This window comes from Pavona decussata, unplaced genomic scaffold (assembly GCF_977016875.1).
Source record: "Pavona decussata unplaced genomic scaffold, jaPavDecu1.1 SCAFFOLD_87, whole genome shotgun sequence".
NCBI lineage: Eukaryota > Metazoa > Cnidaria > Anthozoa > Scleractinia > Agariciidae > Pavona > Pavona decussata.
The window spans coordinates 4378208-4398064 of record NW_028145504.1 but is presented as its reverse complement, the minus strand read 5'-3'; the positions used below and the strand labels follow the sequence as shown (position 1 = coordinate 4398064).

The 19857-nt window shown below is 37.8% G+C and overlaps 3 protein-coding genes across 5 annotated transcripts in view; all 3 read left to right on the top strand.

Annotated features, from left to right (window-relative positions):
* LOC146474901 (cystinosin homolog) overlaps positions 1 to 2880 on the top strand; it is a 37266-nt gene extending 34386 nt beyond the window's left edge. Inside the window, exons 2-4 of one of the 2 annotated variants that reach the window (XM_085116671.1) lie at positions 406 to 468; positions 742 to 927; positions 1827 to 2880. In XM_085116671.1, the coding sequence (XP_084972797.1) occupies positions 415 to 468; positions 742 to 927; positions 1827 to 2114 (528 nt within the window). In that variant the 5' untranslated portion in view covers positions 406 to 414 and the 3' untranslated portion in view covers positions 2115 to 2880. Of the gene's footprint in view, positions 1 to 405; positions 928 to 1826 lie in introns of both variants that reach the window. The other variant, XM_085116670.1, reaches the window with a different exon arrangement.
* A 36-nt stretch (positions 2881 to 2916) lies between these two features.
* LOC146474900 (cystinosin homolog) lies at positions 2917 to 10113 on the top strand. 2 transcript variants are annotated; one of them, XM_085116672.1, is made up of 3 exons: positions 2917 to 3010; positions 6708 to 7229; positions 8356 to 10113. In XM_085116672.1, the coding sequence occupies exons 2-3, from the start codon at positions 6717 to 6719 to the stop codon at positions 8641 to 8643; spliced, it is 801 nt and encodes a 266-aa protein (XP_084972798.1). In that variant the 5' UTR covers positions 2917 to 3010; positions 6708 to 6716; the 3' UTR covers positions 8644 to 10113. The 2 variants fall into 2 exon arrangements, with proteins under 2 accessions (XP_084972798.1, XP_084972799.1); XM_085116673.1 differs by lacking the exon at positions 2917 to 3010 and adding an exon at positions 5375 to 5430.
* Positions 10114 to 11120: 1007 nt separating this feature from the next.
* Positions 11121 to 17672, top strand: LOC146474899 (protein AMN1 homolog). Its single transcript, XM_085116284.1, has 5 exons — positions 11121 to 11316; positions 13135 to 13279; positions 14425 to 14642; positions 15244 to 15300; positions 16061 to 17672. Exons 1-5 carry the CDS (start codon positions 11146 to 11148, stop codon positions 16235 to 16237), a joined length of 768 nt encoding a protein of 255 aa, XP_084972410.1. The 5' UTR covers positions 11121 to 11145; the 3' UTR covers positions 16238 to 17672.
* Positions 17673 to 19857: the final 2185 nt, after the last annotated feature.

Genomic DNA, 19857 nt, shown 5'->3' with positions numbered 1-19857 from the left:
ACACTTTTTAATGATTCCCAACACCAAAACAACAGTTTCTAAAACATTTACATAAACACTTTTTTATTGCTAGTAAATTTATCTTCTAACACTATGTCAGTAGTTTACTGTTCCGGGCTGCGGTTGCCATTCTACTACCCAGAACTAGCTTTTAAAAGAGTTCGTAAAATTTATTCATCGATATCGTCTATTCTTTTTTCCAACTTCAATTTACAATATACCCGAAATTTTTGATCGGAACTATTAGTATGATGTCCTTTTCCGTTGCAACAGCAAAAACACTCCCCAACCTGAAGTTCTCAAGAATTTCTTCCATTACTCAAATGTTCTTAATGATTTCCCCTTGGACTTGCTGAGTCATGTGTAACTTTTAAATGCTTCTTGTTTTCCATTCTTTATTTGCAGGTGACCGTAATGCAGGATCTGGAACTCAAATATGCTGCCCAAATTGTTGGATGGATATATTTGGTGTGTTGGACTGTTGGCTATTACCCTCAGATTTATTTGAACTGCAGGAGAAAGAGTGTCGTGGGTCTGTCATTTGACATGACTTGCATGGATTTCCTTGGATGCTTGGCATACGTTTTATATACCATTACGCTTTACTGTGATGCAGCTTTACAGAAATACTTCCATTCATTTGAACACCAACACTTCAACGATCAAGACAACACAGTCAAGTTAACAGATGTTGTTTTTGCTTCACATGGATTTGTTATGGCTTGTATCGTTGTTTTACAGATAATTTGTTATGAAAAAGGAACTCAGCGGTTGTCGAAAATAACAGCAGGCCTATGCAGCCTTACAAGTTTAGTGTTTGTTGTTCTCGTTATCATTGCTGCCACAGAAAAAAGCCACTCACTTTCAAGTTTGGCCTTAGCCTTGATGTACGCTGGTTATGTCAAAAGTGGTATTTCATTTATAAGAGTGAGTACTCAAAAACTGTTAATTTTGTTTATTTGCATGACTTTATGGAAGACTGGGTCCAATCATTTTACTGAAGAAAAGCCTGTGTTTGATTTTCGTCTATGGATTGGCTCCAAGAATCGTCGTAAAAGTTAGCGATCAACAAGTAAAACATTTTATGCACCTATCAAAGTTAATGCTTCTTCAGGGGAGGAGCATTGGCAGGTGATCTGCCCATAATGGTTTCCTTCCATTGTTTTTAACTTTGAACTTTCCACCGAATTTTTAGAAACATTAAGTGACCCTTCTGACCATTCTCAAACGCTCTGCAGTTTTACATTTAAACAGAAAATCTGAGCTAGGTTCAAATGCCCTGCCTTTGCATGGCCTCCCCCACTGCCCCGCATAACATTGATAGCTGCCTTAAAAACTCATTAATAATTGATAAGCCCATTGACCTATCAAATGGTTGATAATACATACGTCTGGTAACTTTATAAGGATAAACCTCCTCCTTATTAGTATGCGGGGTTTAATCAGCTGATAAAACACTCCTCATTGGTATGCGGTGTTTTCCTCGTATGCTAATTTCCAACGTTCACAAAAGCAAAATTGTTATGAACTCTATTGACACACGCTTTTCCAGGAATGTTTTTGAAGCCGTTCATAAAACTCGCAGCATGTGTTTTATCGGGTCTAAAACCACTCGGCTGCGCCTCATGGTTTTAAACCATATAAAATATTCTTGCCCGTTTTTAAACATTACATAAAACATTTTCAATACAATGGTCACACGACGCATCTCCGTGGTTTGGCCATTGAACTGGTACGTATGGGCGCAACCAAATTTTAATGGTTTATTTTCACCATCAATACCTGTGATACTTATTGAAAGTACAAATGAATTTTCTTCGTTTTAGAATGTTCCTCAAGTTTATCTCAATGCAAGCAGAAGGTCAACAGTTGGTTTCAGTATCCCTGGAGTGTGGTTGGATTTTGGTGGCGGCATTTTCAGTATGGTGCAGATGTTGCTGTATTGTGTGATTGACAAAGACAATGCACAACTGACTGGCAATGTTCCTAAATTGCTTCTTTCTATAATATCATTAATGTATGATGTCATTTTTATTTTCCAACATTATATCTGTTATGCATCAAGAAGTCACGTGAGAGTTGAGCGAGAGTGTTTAATCAACCAAGAAAGTTAACTGGTGGTTGATAATTAAATTGTTATATTTTAAGAAGAAAGTATTTTCTTTTCATCTGCATTTATGCTTTGTATTAATTTTCGATGGCGATTTTCCAACTCCGTCCCAATTTCTTAACCACCCTATAGCGCTTACACTTTTTGCCTTTCATTTTCAATTCATCCGCGAGGGATGCTAATTAATGCACAGAGACACTCTTCAACATCATTTTGACCAAAATACACCTCATTTGCGAATCCAGAAACGTTTTGCCTCTGAATCCGGAATCCGGCACTTTGGAATCCGAAAACCCGAACTAGGAATCGGGAATCCAACTAATGGAATCCAGTTTGCGGAAAATCGCCATTTCAAAGATAAGAGGTCACATCAAAGAAGACTTACCTAATAGTCGATAAGAAAAAAGCGAAGCATGGATATTGAGCCACACTTTTTCCTTTTCCGCTTGTCAAAGCGACCAATTCGTATTCACAATAAGAACTGATACATTTATATATGAGTGCATCTAAAACAACTTCAATAAATTTTAATTAGCAGCCAAGGTATATTGGTTTGGACCAACGATCGATACATTAGAAGATAGATGTTACATTTCTGAACATGTCAATTGACTACACGTAATTATAAGAATAAGATCAAATGGAACTAAAAAATTTTCCTTATAAACTTGTTCCCTTTTCCTAAACTTGAGAATTCCTAGGAGATTGACAGTAGCAAAAGGCATGATTTAATTACACAACTTGATTTAAATATTTGTCATCTCTTTAGAAAGCTTCCCATTCTATTAATTTTAACATATTTAATTTGTACCTGGCTAAAACATAGAACATAACATTATGCTGAGGATACAGTATTGATCCAGTAATTTAACGTTACGATAAGAAAATTCGTCTTTACAGGTTAGTGTAAAAAACAACTAATGTTGGCTTCGTCATGAACGTATACAGTACTATTCCACAAGGTTTATATCTCTGTGTTTTGCTGTACAACTGAGGTTCCAGCCTTTTTCAGGGGCTTATGACGCACATTTCATTTTGATGGATACACCAACATAGTACGACTATGTTTCACACTACATTCTCTAAAGAGGCATACTTAGCAATGATAACGAGAATAACAATTATTAACTGAATGCAATCAGTTATCATATGAGTGCGTCCGACACCTTATATTGTAGAAATTCAGCTATGATGGACCCTTTCTAGTTCGTTTCAGTGGCCGACTTATTTCGTTTAATCACTAGCAGCAAACAAAGATTATAGGAGTGCATTCGACACATTCGGCTATGGTAGACCATTTTCTGCTCGTTTCAATCGATCTTATTTCGTGTAATGTTATAGTGCTAAAATCACCACCTTTACGGAATATTTGACTGCCGACTGAGTTGGCTTAATCAGGGATGTTTCGCAAGATTGAGCGGGATAATTGTTCTATTATTCAACACATAACAATGCACAGTTTTTTGGCAGAAATGCTGGCTTTTGCCATTTTTCTCTTCGACACATGAAATTACGTATATCGCAGGATATCTCTTGACTACGGACGACGAATATTCACTGCACCATGTCCATATTTGAGCAGTGTTTACAATGTGTTGAATAATTAGTGCTACTGAACAATTATTCCACGAGCGCGCGGTGGAATGAGATGATAGATACGCGCCTCGTTGGCTATAATCATCTTTTATTAAAGACTGCATCATTGTATAATGCAATTCGAGGGATTTGATTGGCTTAGCGGCCATGGTATATGAGCCATTATACTATAGCCGAGAAATGGCGACCATTAAATTGCCTCCTGGTCGTTCTTGCACAGCGAAATCAGTAACATCTAGCAACATTTCTCGATTGTTTTTAATAAAACAATTATTCCACTCCCGCTTGCTGGATATGAGATGATAGATAGCCAACTCGGCGCTACGCGCCTCGTTGGCTATCTATCATCTCATATCCAACGCGCGCTCGTGGAATAATTGTTAAATATCCAACAAGTGCGAGTGGAATAATTATTGTTTCGTTAAAAACAATCTATAAATATTGCTAGATCTTGCTAATTTCGCCTTGCAAGAAAAACCAGACTACAATTTAAAGGTCGCTATTTCTCGGGCATAGTATAACGGCTCGTATACCATGGCCGCTAAGCCAATCAAATCTCTGTGAATTGCATGATGATCCAGCTTTTAATGATAATCAATAACAACTGCGCCCTTAATTCAGGCACTGCATAAGAACAGTCATTGGCGGTTTGGGACTTTTTTAGCTTGCATCATTTTTTCTTGTCTCTTTCAGTCTTGTGATAGATTTTTTTGCAAGGTTAAAGTCCTCTTCAAGTTTTTATTCCTTGATATACTGAGAACTCGGTTTCAGGCGGTCAGAGATGAAAGCGAAGGAAGCCGGTCATTGTAGAAAGAAAGGATTGTAAGTGCTGTTTACAGTAGCATGCTGAGCGAAGTCTTTTCCCAGAAAAATATTCTACTTGCAGTTACTCTAAAGACCAACTGCCGCTTAAATAATAACATTGTTTTATGAGTTGAAGCAACAAAGCATATTCACACTAAGGGGTGCTGGAGTATTACAATCGCAGTAAATCGCTCATTTCGGAGAGAGATTTTTCTCCAAGTCCTGATTGAATTCGGGCGTTGCATGTCATCTCTTGATAATAATTTGCAAAAGAGAAATGTCGAGAGGAAAGAAGAAAACCAAATTTTATTTGAGGACAATGCGCTTTTTTTTTTTTTATCGTTTGCTACAGCATCACCCCCACCCGCTCCTTCCCCACTCTTAAATAGGCCTTATCACGGTTTTCGACGCCATTTTGACGAGTAGGCAAACAGGCTTGAACTTTCAATAGATTTGTCTGTATAGCGAACCAGCCATGAACTGCTATTAAAAATAGTTCGCGGGAAAAAAAATACAGGGAAAGGTATGGAAAGTTCAAAACACGACTGGAAGCTTTCTGGCACAGCTACATCCTTCCAATTTATTTTCTTAAAATCCTCTTGCTAGTGCCAAAAGTTTCCATGAATTTTCCAGAAGCGATGTTTTACGAAAATTATTTGACATCGGATTTCCATACAAAACTGTTATTTCAAGCCTGTTTGCCTACACGTCAAAATGGCGTCGAAAACCGTGATAAGGCCTATACTACGAGGTTTTACCAACGTCCGAGGATTTTATGCAGTTTCCGTTCGGGATGAGAGAAGAATGGGTATTAGGATGGGGCCCAGCCCCTTTAATGTCTCTGACGGTCAGAGGAGATTTGCATAAAATTTTCAAAACATTTCGCATAACTTTGTACAGATTGTAAGGGTTGATTCAAGGTAAGTCTCATTTACGCCGAACTACGAGCTCTACTGTCTTCTTTGTATTCACTAATTGGCTCTCCAGCATGACGTTATAACGTTCAAAAATACCGTATCGGTACACCGACAATAGTCCATTCCATTCATTTATTCACCAGGCTTATTTATTGTATGCGGAAAATATTTTGCAAAATATATCACGCAACCAACAATTGTTCTGTCAGACCCGTCACAGACTCGGGATCGCCTCTTAATTGACCTCTAATCTCATAGCTTCAGGGTGAAAGAGTACTGTAATCCCTCATGTTCCAGATTTTCTTCACCCTCAGAATTGTGATTTTGGTTTGCCCATTAACTTTGTTTATGTTCTTTTGCTTCAATGTTGGTCGTCACAGTGTAAGGGGTATAGAATGGTCCTCGAAAAAATAATGATCGGTCTCAGCAAATTTTCAGTGAGTCTCAAAATCTTGGTGTCTCAAACTAGAGTCCCGGAATCTCAAGCTCATAAAAAATAAAACAGGAATCGAAATCTTGTATTTTGAAATTTGAATCTCAGAGTCTTGCAAGCCAATTGGTTGTTTATTCTAAATGAACCGTCATATAACAATAAAACAAAGAATGGTAGTGAAAAACAGCTCAACATCGCAATCGCGCGGGCTGTGAAACATGTAGGCTTGGATAAATACTACTCATAAATTGCCATATTATGCCTACAAAAGAGCAAGGCTGATTTCATGGCGTCTCATGCTCAGATATTCTTTGATTTGCAGCATCTCGGGCTCAGATTTGATAAAATAATTAAGTCTCAATCTTGGATTTTAAATGAGGGTCTAGGCATCTCAGCGAGTCTTGGATTTAACCCCTAATGTACTTGGATATAGTCTCTGCATATGTACAGCACCTCCCACAGAGTCATCTTTAGGGGAGTACTATGACACCCTGGGACTGACCCTTAAAAACAGCTAGGTGGGAGGACCTAGGAGGCTAGCCTGTGTGCAGTGGGATTTTTTCTGCTGGTTGCTTTGTGGTTAAGCAGCAGTAGAACGGTGATTAGGGAACTTAAGCAACGGCGATGGCAAGGGCAATGAGAACACCACAAAACAATAGGTTTAATGAGCAAAAACGATCACTCTGCACATGCGTTATATGTTTTTGTACATTTCTTTGCTGTCATCAGCAAAACAACAACCTGAAATGACCAAATTTTAGGTTTTGCGGAGAATGCGAGCACACAAGGGGTCACAGGGTTACATGCCACATTAAAACGCTTCTTGTTTCCCCATTTTTATTTACAGCTAGCTAGAATGCAGGATCTGGAACTCAAATATGCTGCCCAAATTGTTGGATGGATATATTTTGTGTGTTGGACTATTGGATATTACCCTCAGATTTATTTGAACTTCAGGAGAAAGAGTGTTGTGGGTCTCTCATTTGACATGACTTGCATGGAGTTTGTTGGATCCTTGGAATACTTCTTATATACCATTACACTTTACTGTGATGCAGCTTTACAGAAATACTTCCATTCATTTGAACACCAACACTTCAACGATCAAGACAACACAGTCAAGTTAACAGATGTTGTTTTTGCTTCACATGGATTTGTTATGGCTTGTATCACTGTTCTACAAATATTTTGTTATGAAAGAGGAACTCAGAGGTTGTCGAAAATAACGGCAGGTCTATGTGGCCTGGCAAGTTTAGTGTTTGTTGTTCTCGTTATCATTGCCGCAGCAGATAAAAGCCACTCACTTTCAAGGTTGGCCTTAGCGTTGATATATGCTGGTTATGCCAAAAGTTTTCTCTCGGGTATAAATGTAAGTCCTCAAAATTGGTATTTTTTAAATTCCATGCCTATTAATGGAACACTGGGTCTGAGTAGTTTCCTGTGGAAAAACCATATTTAATTTTTTGGGGTGGGGTGGGGTGGGAACTGACAGTTGCTATATTAGATTGTTTTGTTGGAGTGGAGTGCGGAGAGAATGGAAGTTACTGATTGGTAAGTATATTTGATTTCTGGGCAGAAGAGGAAACTGTCAGGGAGGTATACATTTGATATTTGGGTGAAAAGGAAGAATTAAAGACTAAAATTATCCTGGGAGGGACCAGATCTTTGCAGACCTCAATCAGTTTATATAATTGAGAATTAAATATGTAACTCTCGTCCTCGACAGAGTCTTGGAGGACTGGTTTTGTTCCAAGAAACAGCAAAATATACCTCTCAACACACAAAACATGTTGACCATGTGCATTCTCATTTTATTCTCTGACCACAAGGGCCTATAGGGGATTTACACCCGCTTGGGATCTGGGCGCTAACTATCACAAATACAGGCGGTGAGAATGATCCTCACAGCAGTAATTTAAAAGAAAGAAGCAAAAATGTTGGATATCTCATGTATTTACCCATGAAATTGCCTGATTTTTTTTTTTTTTTAACAAAACTTGCACAGGGACTTCAAGAATAAAATGAGTAAATATACTGTAGGACCAGTATAGATACTAAACAAAGAGAAATGGAGCAAGAGCAAATTATATTGGGGTGGAATCCATCTTCTGGTTGCTGAGTTAGATTCAAGAGAGTGAATGTTGTTGTTGGAAATTAGACAAAAAAAAAACAACAAATGTTTGAGGAAGGAACAATTGGATATTTGCATGGGACTGGGGTTGCGCTGATTTTTTTGGGGGATGGGGAGGTACTGTACATTGGATTTCTGGGTGGGATGTTGTGGGGACTGTACATTGAGTCTAGTGAAGGTATTGGGTGGGAACGTATGTTAAATTTAGGTGGGGGAATGGGTGAGGAAAGTACATTTAGATCAAATTTCTAGGAGGTCATTGAACTTGTACACTTGAGAACAGCCAATTTTAAAATGGTTTATTTTCACCATCATTGCTTAACACTTACTAAAAAAATAATACAAATGATTTCCTTTGTTTTAGAGTGTTCCTCAAGTTTATCTCAATGCAAGCAGAAGGTCAACAGTTGGTTACAGTATAAATGGAGTATGGTTGGATTTTGCTGGTGGCATTTTCAGTATTCTCCAGATGGTGCTGTATTGTGTGATTGACAAAGATAATGCACAACTGACTGGCAATGTTCCTAAGTTGCTCCTGTCTATACTATCATTGACATTTGATGTCATTTTCATTTTCCAACATTATATCTGTTTTGCTTCAAGGCGTTCTGTGGAAGTTGAGCAAGAGTGCTTAGTCAACGAACAAACTTAAGGTAGATGATATTTTAAAAGGAAGATAGTTGACTGTACAAATAAAAAATGTGAACATTAAAATTTGTCTAGATTTAACTGGTCACTGACTGGTACAAGTTATGTAAACTGAATTTACATAGCTTGATGATATTTTATGGAAACTGAAGACCATGCATTTTTAAATAGGCTCTGATGGAGCCTCTTGAATTTTATTTGTAAATTATTTCTACATGTATTTCTTATACAGGTGTACATGTGCATCGGTTTAATATTATATAATTTATAAACCTGTTAGATATGTTGCTACATGGTGGGAATAACAAAGAGAGGGGTCTTTATAATAGACACAAGTGTTTTACTGGAAAATACAGGACCCGAGTGGCATATTTTCCATATCCTCACTAGTGAAGATATTGATGACATCTCACGTCATTTCCTGCTTTTTTCACCGTTGTTTATGCAAACAGTTGATGAAAAATGGCGAACAACAGATTTGTCTATTTAATTAAAAAAAAATTCATGGTGGCTTGACTACACGGTGGCTTTTATTTTCTTGTGTTTAAAAGAACATTTAACTTGCTGCGCTCGCTCGTAAAATATGGTTTTTACCACATGAAAATAAAATTCATATCTTTTTGTTGCTGTGTAATATCCTCTATATATTTTACATTAAACAAAGGAAGGGTGCACATCTGTAATAAAATTATTGAGCTTGACGCTATAAAGGGTGTTACCATTAATATCATACGTGGACATAACAAGTCCACGACGAAAAGAAGTATTCTGATTGGTCCCCACAGTGGTCCAAATTTTGCCATAGACAGCAGCTAGACCATTCATGAATGGATTTCACTTGGTCGTGTTTTCAAAGAAATGTCATTCAAGAAGTTGTTTTGGATGAGTTTGAATCTTTCTGGATATCTTATTCCCTACAATTTTAGCAAAAAACGTTTCTAAAAAGAATATAAAAATGGATGCTGTAATCAATTTTCATCATTGTAGTGTTCACACTTATTATTCAAGTAGTTTGCTTGAACTGTTTAGGCAAAAGATATAATTATTGGTCTCATTCTTTTTTGTTAGCTTTTAAACCAAGCACACACATATATAAAATTTACACACAAGCGACCACCATTGGAAAAGCTCTTCGCCACTACCTAGAATCCTAATTTTGTAAATGTGATTAAGTATTTTAAATATTAGAAATTTAATGTATATTAGGTCGTTGTCTAGGAGAATTATTTATTTTGCATTATATTTACATAATTGTAGCTATCATAAGGTAATCTTAGAAACATGTATGTAATCATGCTTCTAATTCAGTTATAGCTGACCGCAATGTGGTTAATAAACAGTCTTTTATTTTATTTTTATTTAGAAAGTTGCTTAGACTTACCTCCAAGTCAAACTACCTTCCTCCTTGCCCTGCCTCCCTCCCTTCCTCTTCCCTTCCTTCCTTTTTTCCTCCCTCCCTTCCTTCTTTCCTCCTATCTTTCTTCCTCCTATTAACCAGGATTCGTACAGGTCATGGAAATCCCGGAAAGTCATGGAAGTTTAGAAGTTCATTTTCCAGGCCTGAAAACTCATGGAATTTAGGTGTGGGTCATGGAAAGTCATGGAAAATGATGTTTTATTAAAAAGTACAAAATAAATTTTTTTTTTTTGCCAAGAAAATAGTAAAAACATACCCAAAATGAAAGAAAAATGGTAAAATTTAGGTCATGGAAAACTTGGAGAAGTCACGGAAAAGGTCATGGAAAGTCATGGAATTTCAAAAGCTCAAAAGAGTACGAACCCTGTTAACTCACTGCTTTAGTTTCGTTTAATAGACTTAAGGCTTTGTGCTTTTATAATTTTCATTATGTAAATCATGAAATATATGAGACTTATTAATACAAAAACTTTACACGCAGACATTTTACAGCCAATAGGCCTTTATATCACGGTTTTCGACGCCATTTTGACGAGTTGGCCTACTCGTCAAAATGGCGTCGAAAACCGTGACTGATCATAAGGCCTATTTAGTCTGATTCCAGGAATTTTGTGTCCCTGCAAAAATAAAAGCCAAACCTTGAAACCTCTGAATTTAGTTTCCTTCCAGTTACCCACATCGGCTTGCTAAAAGTTATTCGTTCCACTTACAGGAAGACTGGAGGAAGGGTATATCAAAATGGCGATTGGCGACTGGATGTGCGACGCACAAATTCAGCGCGTCCTTTTTCTGAACCTGAAAATCGAACAGCTCTTTCGCATCGCGCGCCAGACCGTGTAAAACACGTTTTGCAACCATCTAAACGTTAGACGGAAATGTTTTGATCGTTTAATTAGCCGGGATTTAAAAGGGATATACCGAGATGAACGGTTATCTTTTAACCTGTCGTTCCCAAAATTGAGCCACTCACTCAATTTTTGGCGCGAACCCGCTCCAACCTCGTTCCCGGATTGGATCCGCTGATGAGCCAGCGTACAGTAGCTTGGGTACAGCGGCTGCTGACTTGTGGACGAAAATGATGGAAAGAAAATGGCGGTTTTTTCTGTTGTAAGTAGCTTGCAAAGCCACTGTTTGAGAGCGGTGGCATGTCAGCTGCCAGACCACGAAACTTCATTGGATCTTCTCCCAGTGGAGATAAAGACAAAGTTGGTTAATTTGTTATCCAAGCGAGGTCTTCTGTCAGACTCAAATCTTGCAAAAGTGAGTATATGGAGAGGACTGTCACATAAGCTTGAGCTTTATAGATATAACAATCATTTTAAAATCAAGAAAATTCGTTCGCAGTACGCATTAAGTCTTAAGGTATTCGGAAACGTTTGATCATTAAGTAGTCGATTCCTTGTAACTTAGTACTGAATGCTGGGCCACTTTTAAAGGAGTAAGCTTATTATTATATTACTCTTGACTAGTGTCTAGTGATAAGGCTGGTCAATAATTATTGTGACCCCATGACCTCTTTTTTTCTTTTTTACCTCCTTACTTGAATCTAAACATCACCCAAAGTACGTCTAAGGAAGAAATTTGTAATTTGCAGAAACCAATTTTTTTTTTTTTTTTTTTACAATTTTTTTAAAATCTTTATATTTGTGGTTACCCAATAAAAAACGTGATTAGACTCTGGAACTCGCGTTGCCATGATGTTTGAAGATTAGAATAGAGCATTTTTGCCAGTAGGCTCGATTAACAGACACTGTTTGGGAAATTAGCCTGCACTAGGAAAGCTAGACCCCAGGGAGCGGCGGAAATGGAGTCTATTTTGCCAGACAATTACTGAACTCAAAGAAATCTTTCAAAGACCCAACTTGTTTACTTGTAGTCAGAAGTCACATGTTTTGAGAAGAAAAATGGTGAGCCAAATTTGAAAATTTGACTGCAAATTTGAACATTTAAAAAAATAATTTCAAAAATCATGTTAATGGGCCAATCACGATATGATTTTGTGGAAGTTCTTTGGTTGCTGTATTGATTAGTTCATAGGCTCTTTAAATAGTGAAGAAAATTTTGCAGCAAGCTTGAATATTAATAAAAGCTAAATCTAAGTTTACTGAACGTGGATTGAAATATACAGTCAACTCTCTCTTAGGGACCACTTCTCGTAAGCGACCACCTCCCGTAAGCGACCACTTAGTAAACAAGCGTATTGTTTCTCAGTTAAATACTGTTTGAAGAGCTCTTTCGTAAGCGACCATCACTCAATATTCTCAAGGGACCTTGACCACTTTTTAGGCCAGAAATTTGACATATTCTTTTTCCGGTAAGCGACCACCCAACATAATCACGTCTGATCATTAGTAAATCATTACTCAGAAGTGACAAAAGTTCAATTTTTAATGACACTACCCCAGACTGCTGAGTTCAAGTATAACATAAGACACATTGACAACTACTGTACACTGTACTGTACTTTTCTCCAAACGTGTTGCATCTGAAAAAAATCAAATGAATTAGTTTTTATTTGCGTAATTTTAGCTGATAAAGTAATATTTTTATGTGATTAATTAATCAATCCAGTATTAAGGTTATCTTGTTGATCTTTCTCATGAGCGACCACTTTGTCGTGACCCAAGGGTGGTTGCTTAGGAGAGAGTTGACTATATCATTAAAGTGTGTGATTATAGATGCCTTAAATGTGAGCTGCTTGCAGTGAACCTTGACAATTGCAAAGTGACCACTGCAATTTGGCATTTTATGGTTTTTGACATTACTAAGAGTTTTCTATTAGAGTAGTGGAAAGTTGTTTTAATTTCTCTCATTCACTTGGGTTGACACATAAGGGGCAGTTATCAAAACAAAGTTCAGTTTACCGTAAACAAATCTAAGATGAGCTGTTTAAATACCCAGCCCTATAGGCTCGATGCCCAGTAAAAAACAAAACTTAATTGGGGCCCCTTTAAAAACTTCTAGCAAGCAATGTACCTGTCGCTTTTGTATGTGAGTTCCTAGTAGGGAATAATGCTAACTACATCGTCTAGGTATACTCTAAACAGTTCTTACATGTATGCTGTCTTCATACTGTAGGTATTGCATCCTGCCTTAAGGGAACTAGAGCTGTGTGAGTGCATGATATCAGATGATGGACTTGCCTTTGTGTGTATTTGTAAAAATTTGAGGAAACTGGACTTGAATGCTTCGAAGAATTTAAGGGATAACATCACTTCAGAAGGTATGTACATTGTATGGCCCATGTACATGTATGTGACTTGTATGGTATGACTTATGCATTTATTTAATTTAGAGTAATTTTCAATTGAGTATCAAATTTGCATTTGCTTTATGGTATTGCTTTACTATGCTCAGTGTTTGGATGGCAAAATTCACTACATTTTCTCAACCAATGAGAAATAAAACCAATCATGACTTGACATTTTCCTATGTGTTACACCACTTACATACTGTGTATTAATTTGCTTTGACTCATTTGATTTACCATGTTATTTCCATTTGTTGTAATGCTGTTGCTTTCATCCAAATGGACTGTTGCTTTCATAATAATAATAATAATAATAATGATAATAATAATAATACTTTATTTATACACGTGACACTAAGGAGCTCCTAAGTGCTTGTTAAAACGTGTACCTGTGTACAAAAGTAAAATAATAAAGTTAATCAGTTAATTAATAAACACTACCGAAATACTAACTAGTTATAATTACTATTATTAATCTATATACAAAATTTACAAATTTCAAAAATTTCCAATTCTCCACACTTCAAGTCATATGAACTTTAATAGCCCGCTTAAAAGATCCAATGCGTTTAGTTTCTCTAACCATTGGAGCATAGTTAATAAAAGGCGATGGTCATGAAGCCTGACAAACTTTTTTGTTATATGTTTTTGTTAGAATTTTTGGCCTTGACCGTGCACAAACTACAATAGATTTTGAAATGTGCTGGAGCAGCTGACCAATTGAAACGTTCCTGTTAAGATATTCAACTGTGGTGTGAACATTAAAACAAAGGATTGTGCACGGTCGCTGCCCTTCCAACTTAAACTGCAGGACCATTGTTTTCATGGCAAAGTTTCATAACCAGTCCCTCAATTAACTATGATTGGAGGCAGTGCATTCCACAGTTTACTGACCAAAAAGGTTAAAGATCAATGCATACACTCCAAATTGAATGGGGGAAGTTCTAACCTTGTGCCAATCCCGCACAAATTATATTTAACATTCTTAAGATTGAAAAACTCATAGTAGATAAATTCATCCCCCTCCCCCCCCCCCCCCACACACACACACACACACACCTGCCTAACCCCAGAAAAACAAAAACCCAAATGCTATTTCTATTTGATTTATCACACAGGTGTCATCAAAGTATTTTCTTCCTGTTGCCACCTTCAAACAGTGTATCTGCGTCGCTGTATTAATGTAACAGATGATGCCATTGCTGCTTTGACTCAACACTGCAGTTGTCTGCAACATCTCAATCTGTGTGGATGCATTAATATCACAGATGCATCACTTCAGCTGATTGCTCGCAACTGTAGATTTCTTCAAAGTCTTAACATCTCCAAGACAAAGGTCATTTGAATGGTACAGTTGTGCTGGAGTTTGATAAACAAGGTGTTATCCAGAAAGTTGTGTGAGCTGAAGTAGGACTTTTTAGGGTGGAATCTCATGAAAAATGCCCCTAGTTTCTTACAGCCAATGTAATTGCAGTGTTCAAAATTTGTAGGCTATAATGTACAGCTGTAGGCTGTCAAAAATGTTTTGCCTATCAGGACTCAACCCTTATCCAACAGTGGTTCAGGAAATTCATCCAGATAAAATGAATTTACACAGTAAAAAGGTTACTTCTTGAAATGCAAACGTCCCCAAAGATTTAACTGCAGTGTGTGATCTTTCAAGTAAACCACCCCCACCATCATCATCATCATCGTTATTATTTCACAAAGTTGTAGCTTTTCGGAGGAGTGCAGATTTCTGCAGCATCCTAAGTCTACTTTTTTTAATCCTACAGCGCCCATCCCCACCGGCAGACCTTTTACATTTGCAATCAACAATAACGACAAGATTTCATTACGTAAAAAAACATAAAGGAAACGTCGGAGGTTATAAATCATTATTGTCATCATTATCATCATCATTATCATCATTATTGATTCCCTTGTATCTTGTCCAGGTATCTGATGATGGCATAATGCACCTAACCTCGGGAAAATGTCAGCACTCTATAAAAGTAAGTTCTGTCTTGAATTTAATCTCTGTAAACCCAGTTTAAGGATGGTGCCTACTAATAAAGAAGTATTCTTGTGTGGTTTATGACTATGCGGAGAAAGCAGATCTTAGCAAGGGCTATTGAAACGAAAAAGAAATTTGGGGGTAACCATGCTTTTTTTAGAGATAATGAAGCAGCAGTTATTCTAAAAAACAGTAAAATACAAAGCAATGTATGGAGTTTTTTTTTCCAAATTGAAGCTTTTTTATCTCTGAAAAATACATGGTTACCCAAATTTTCTTTTAGGATACCAATAGCACTCGCTAAGTTCTGCTTTCTCTGCATAGTTTTAACCGCGCAAAAATATCCCTGTATTAGTAGGCACCACCCATAGGAAACCCAAGTATCTCAAGATGCGCAGAACGAATGTGCAGTAACAAAAGTAGGCACCGTCCTTAAAATACCTTGAGTCTCAATCGGTCCATACTTGTCCTGTTTCTCTCCTATATGTACCTAGCACATACCCACAGATTGTCTGAGAATTAGGCTCTGAAAGCTGAAATTATCCCAACCATTTAAACACGCGTAGGCGTGATGTCAAATTCAGATGATCTCATATTGTCAAGCCTTTAGTCAAGTCCAAAACCTTAAAATAAGTCCAGCAGGTTGTGTTTGAATAGCACCCTCAAACCCACTTTTCATAGCTGAACAAATGCTCCAGTTCTACATAAATTTATAACTATATTTATAAAGAAACACTTGATTCATTTTTGCTTTTCAGGAAGTTCAAGTTTCACACTGTGTTCACATAACAGATGCCAGTATTGAGGCCCTGCTTGCTCGCTGCCCAAGAATAAACATTCTTATCTTTGATGGCTGTCCACTTGTCACAGACAGATCCCGTCAAGCTATTGAAGAAGCTGGACATTTAAAACAGTTATCCTGGACAGTGTATTGACTGTTAGTAGTCACTGAATAGGATAGTCTCCAAGCACTTTAACCCTTTAACCCCTAATATCAAAGAACAAATTCTCTTATCTTTTCCCCATACTTTTCTTATAAAAGTACCAGGGTGAAATAATTAAAATATCAAGAAAATTCACCTTGGGTGATCATATCCTCAATTCTCATGACCTCAGGGATTGAATTAGCGTTGATGTTACAAGGAGAAATTTGATTCTGATTGATCACTGTGAGGGCTTAAAGGGTAAAGGTACCTTTGATTGGTCGTATTCGGAAATAAGAGTATATAAAATGATTACTAAAATCCGTCATAAGACGTATAGATGAGGGTTTAGTTTCTAAAGAAACTGTGGTGCTACGTCGGTGGAGGAGGGGAAACGAAATGTTTGTTTCTATCAACTGAGTTGATAAGGTGATATGGAAGCCGTAAAGAGATTCCAGAGCTGACGTTTCGAGCGGTAGCCCTTCGTCAGAACGAATCATGAATCACTTTTCGCTCTGCATGACAAAGGTCTAACGCTCGAAACATCACTCGTTGCGGTGGCCAAATTACGTTATCAACTGAGCTCACAAGACGTGCTTGGCAGATACCGGAATACAAATTTTTTCTTGAACAGCATGTGTGAACAAAAGTTTGCAGATTTCCCAAATTTACCTAAAATGAAAAATATTGAGGCTATTCCCTTCATTCTTGTTCCTAACGCGGTCACTTGAGCTCGACAAAATGAAATGGCTTTTTACTGACTGTGATACAAAACAGCCTTATCAGGACTGGTCAATCACAGCATACACAAATCGCGTAACGAACCAATCAGAGCTTGAAGCGTAATGCAACAGGTACCAAAGCGCGGCAAAACGTGCTGTCGTCTGTGTACCTGCAACACGTGATAACTTTCGACAGCCGGCTGAATACCATCGTAAAATGTAACTTCGAAATCTTTCATGAAGTGCAATGGTATTTTATTGAGGACTTTTCTAGAATGCCTATTCCAACATTTGAAACGAGTTCATTTTTATATTGCTCCGAAATAAATAGTTGATAAAACAACTGTAAATAGTGAGGATGCATGCATACGTACTTTTTCTCTTTAAACTCCAGTGTACTGGAATCTAAGATGATTTAAGTTATTCGAAGTTTCATTCGATTGTTGTCTTTACTTTTGACTTTTGAGTGTTACGTTTGCTAGTTTTAAAGGTTCATTTAATGTCATTTATTGTAAAGTTCCGTGCGTTCACAGTTACTTAAAAGTAGTGTGCGCTGATGTAGCGTTTTTGTTTTGCCTTTTTTCTAAGAAGTTGCTCACGAACTCGCCAGCTTTGCCTTCCTTTTGTAACGTGTAAATTTCAAACTTACATGAGCAGTCACTGGCTCTCTTGTGCTGTCTTGAATATGCCAAAAAAAAAAAAGCCTATAATTCTCATGTAGCATTTACACGACTCAAATTTACCATCTTTATTTCAGGGTGCGTTATTTTTCCAGAATAGTTGTGTTCTGAAGGACCGGGTTTTGGTTTCGGCCTAAATGTCTTTGCATTCAAATACCCAGGTAAAATATTTACATCTAGGTATTTCCTCTAATAAGCCACACCCCCCCCCCCCCCATTTCCTGCGTCGCCTCCCCAGGGGCTTATTTATTCAAGGTTCCCAAAGGGGCCGGGGGGCTTAATAGAGGAAATAAGGTACGTATACGTTAGAGTGCTAAAGTGAGCAGTACTACCTTTGAAATACCCCCGGGCTATGATCAGATCACTGTCGTGTGGAACGTGGGAATTTGGGTATTCACGTTGCAGTAATGGACAATACTGCTCACTTAAGCACTCAAATTTGCACTTGAACTTTTAAATGAAAACCCCACCACTTCTTTTTCGTCCAAATAAAATCCCAGTCATGCCTTGTTGGAAAAGGCAGGTCAATAAGACTAAACTTGTGTAGCCCGGTGGTCACCGTTACCAAAGCCTTTCACTTGCCGGTACATGCATGTTTACGTTCGGTCATGTAGGACTTGTCTGGCCATGTGAATACTGGTCGAAACTATTTTGCCCGTGGTTATCATTCGGAAGTGTTCTCACTAAAACAGTTCGTTGTCTGTTTTCCAATATTTGGCAAAATAAAACTGAAGATTGTTAGGCGTGAAATGTTTTAAGCTAAGGCTGTTCTGTACCGGGTAGCACTAATCTGCGGAACTGCAGACCGCGGAACCTGCGGAACCTAGAGAAATAACTAGTTTTTTTTCTTTTTCAACTTTCATGCCAGGTATAAGGTTACAGCTGATTTCATTGCTGTGTATAAACCCGGATTTTATTTGTTTTTTAACATGATTCGACCAAGAGAAAATGAGATTTTCTCCTGATTCGACGGTCATGATTCGATAGAGAGGTTACCAAGCTTATCGATGAACTCGCAATTCGCGAAGACTTGAGGTGGTGGGTGATTTATCACCAATATTTGTACGGGAGTTCGATAAATAAAACAGCCAAATGAATGTCCTTTTTACGAGTACCGCATTTGTTTCAAAAATCCATACATTGTATTGGCAACGTGGCGAGGTGAACCGAAAGAGAAGAAAAGGACGGCAATAACACTTGCGTGGTATATCAGCCATAAAACGACAGTATGTTGCCCTCAAGAATTCATTTCTCTGTTTGGCAATCACCCTCAGCTGAAGTTCAGAAAAGCAAAACAATAAGCTTGGGACGTTTGGCAACCAGCCATTTCATATACCAGCATATACTAGAAGAGATGGAATTTTGAGGGATAATTTATGTATACTCTTGTGTAACTGCAAACTTTGTTCGACTTCAAACAAAGGAAAAATAATGAGTTTTGTACGTAAAACCAAGGCGCAGAATCGATCGACACATTGTTGCAATGCTAAGCCGGGTCCCTGTAACGGCGTGAAACCAGTCTTGGAATTCATCTATATAGAGTTCCGGCTTGCTCCTTATCATCGCCTCTAAAACTTTGTTTTCTCTATCTGCTCCAATACCAGGCAAAGAAACGTTTATGCTAGCATATATTATTCAAGATATTGTTCAAGAAACCAAACATAAACAAAACAAACACGAGCTTACAAGACAAGATTCTTTGCCCTCCTTTTCTTCTCTTTCGGTTCACCTCACCACGTTGCCGATACAATCTACGGATTTTTGAAACAAATGCGGTACTCGTACGTACTCGTAAAAAGAACATTCGCTGTTTCCTTTATCGAGCCCCCGGACAAATATTGGTGATAAATCACCCGCCACCTCAAGTCCTCGTGCAGAACCTTCGTGATTTTGCGAGTTCATCGATGAGATTGGTAACCTCTCGATCGAATCATGACCGTCAAATCAGGAGAAAATCTCATTTTTTCTTGGCCGAATCATCTTAAAAAATAAATAAAATCCGGGTTTATACACAGCAATGAAATCAGCTGTAACCTTATACCTAGTATGTAAGTTGCAAGAGAAAAAAAACTAGTTATTTCTCTAGGTTCCACAGGTTCGCAGGTTCCGCGGTTCCGCGGTCTGCAGTTCCGCAGATTAGTGCTACCCTTCTGTACCAACACGAGCCTACTCATGCACCGTAAATTCGCAGAATTCTTAAGTGGGTATGATGCGTGTCTTTTCTCTTAGC

Bases quoted from the DNA above. Each gene is read 5' to 3' on its own strand.
- LOC146474900 (XM_085116672.1), top strand. From the start codon at position 6,717: ATGCAGGATCTGGAACTCAAATATGCTGCCCAAATTGTTGGATGGATA. The intron at 7,230-8,355 runs GTAAGTCCTCAA...CCTTTGTTTTAG, and splicing joins GTTTTCTCTCGGGTATAAAT to AGTGTTCCTCAAGTTTATCT.
- LOC146474899 (XM_085116284.1), top strand. From the start codon at position 11,146: ATGGCGGTTTTTTCTGTTGTAAGTAGCTTGCAAAGCCACTGTTTGAGA. The intron at 11,317-13,134 runs GTGAGTATATGG...TTCATACTGTAG, and splicing joins CAGACTCAAATCTTGCAAAA to GTATTGCATCCTGCCTTAAG. The intron at 14,643-15,243 runs GTCATTTGAATG...TATCTTGTCCAG, and splicing joins TTAACATCTCCAAGACAAAG to GTATCTGATGATGGCATAAT.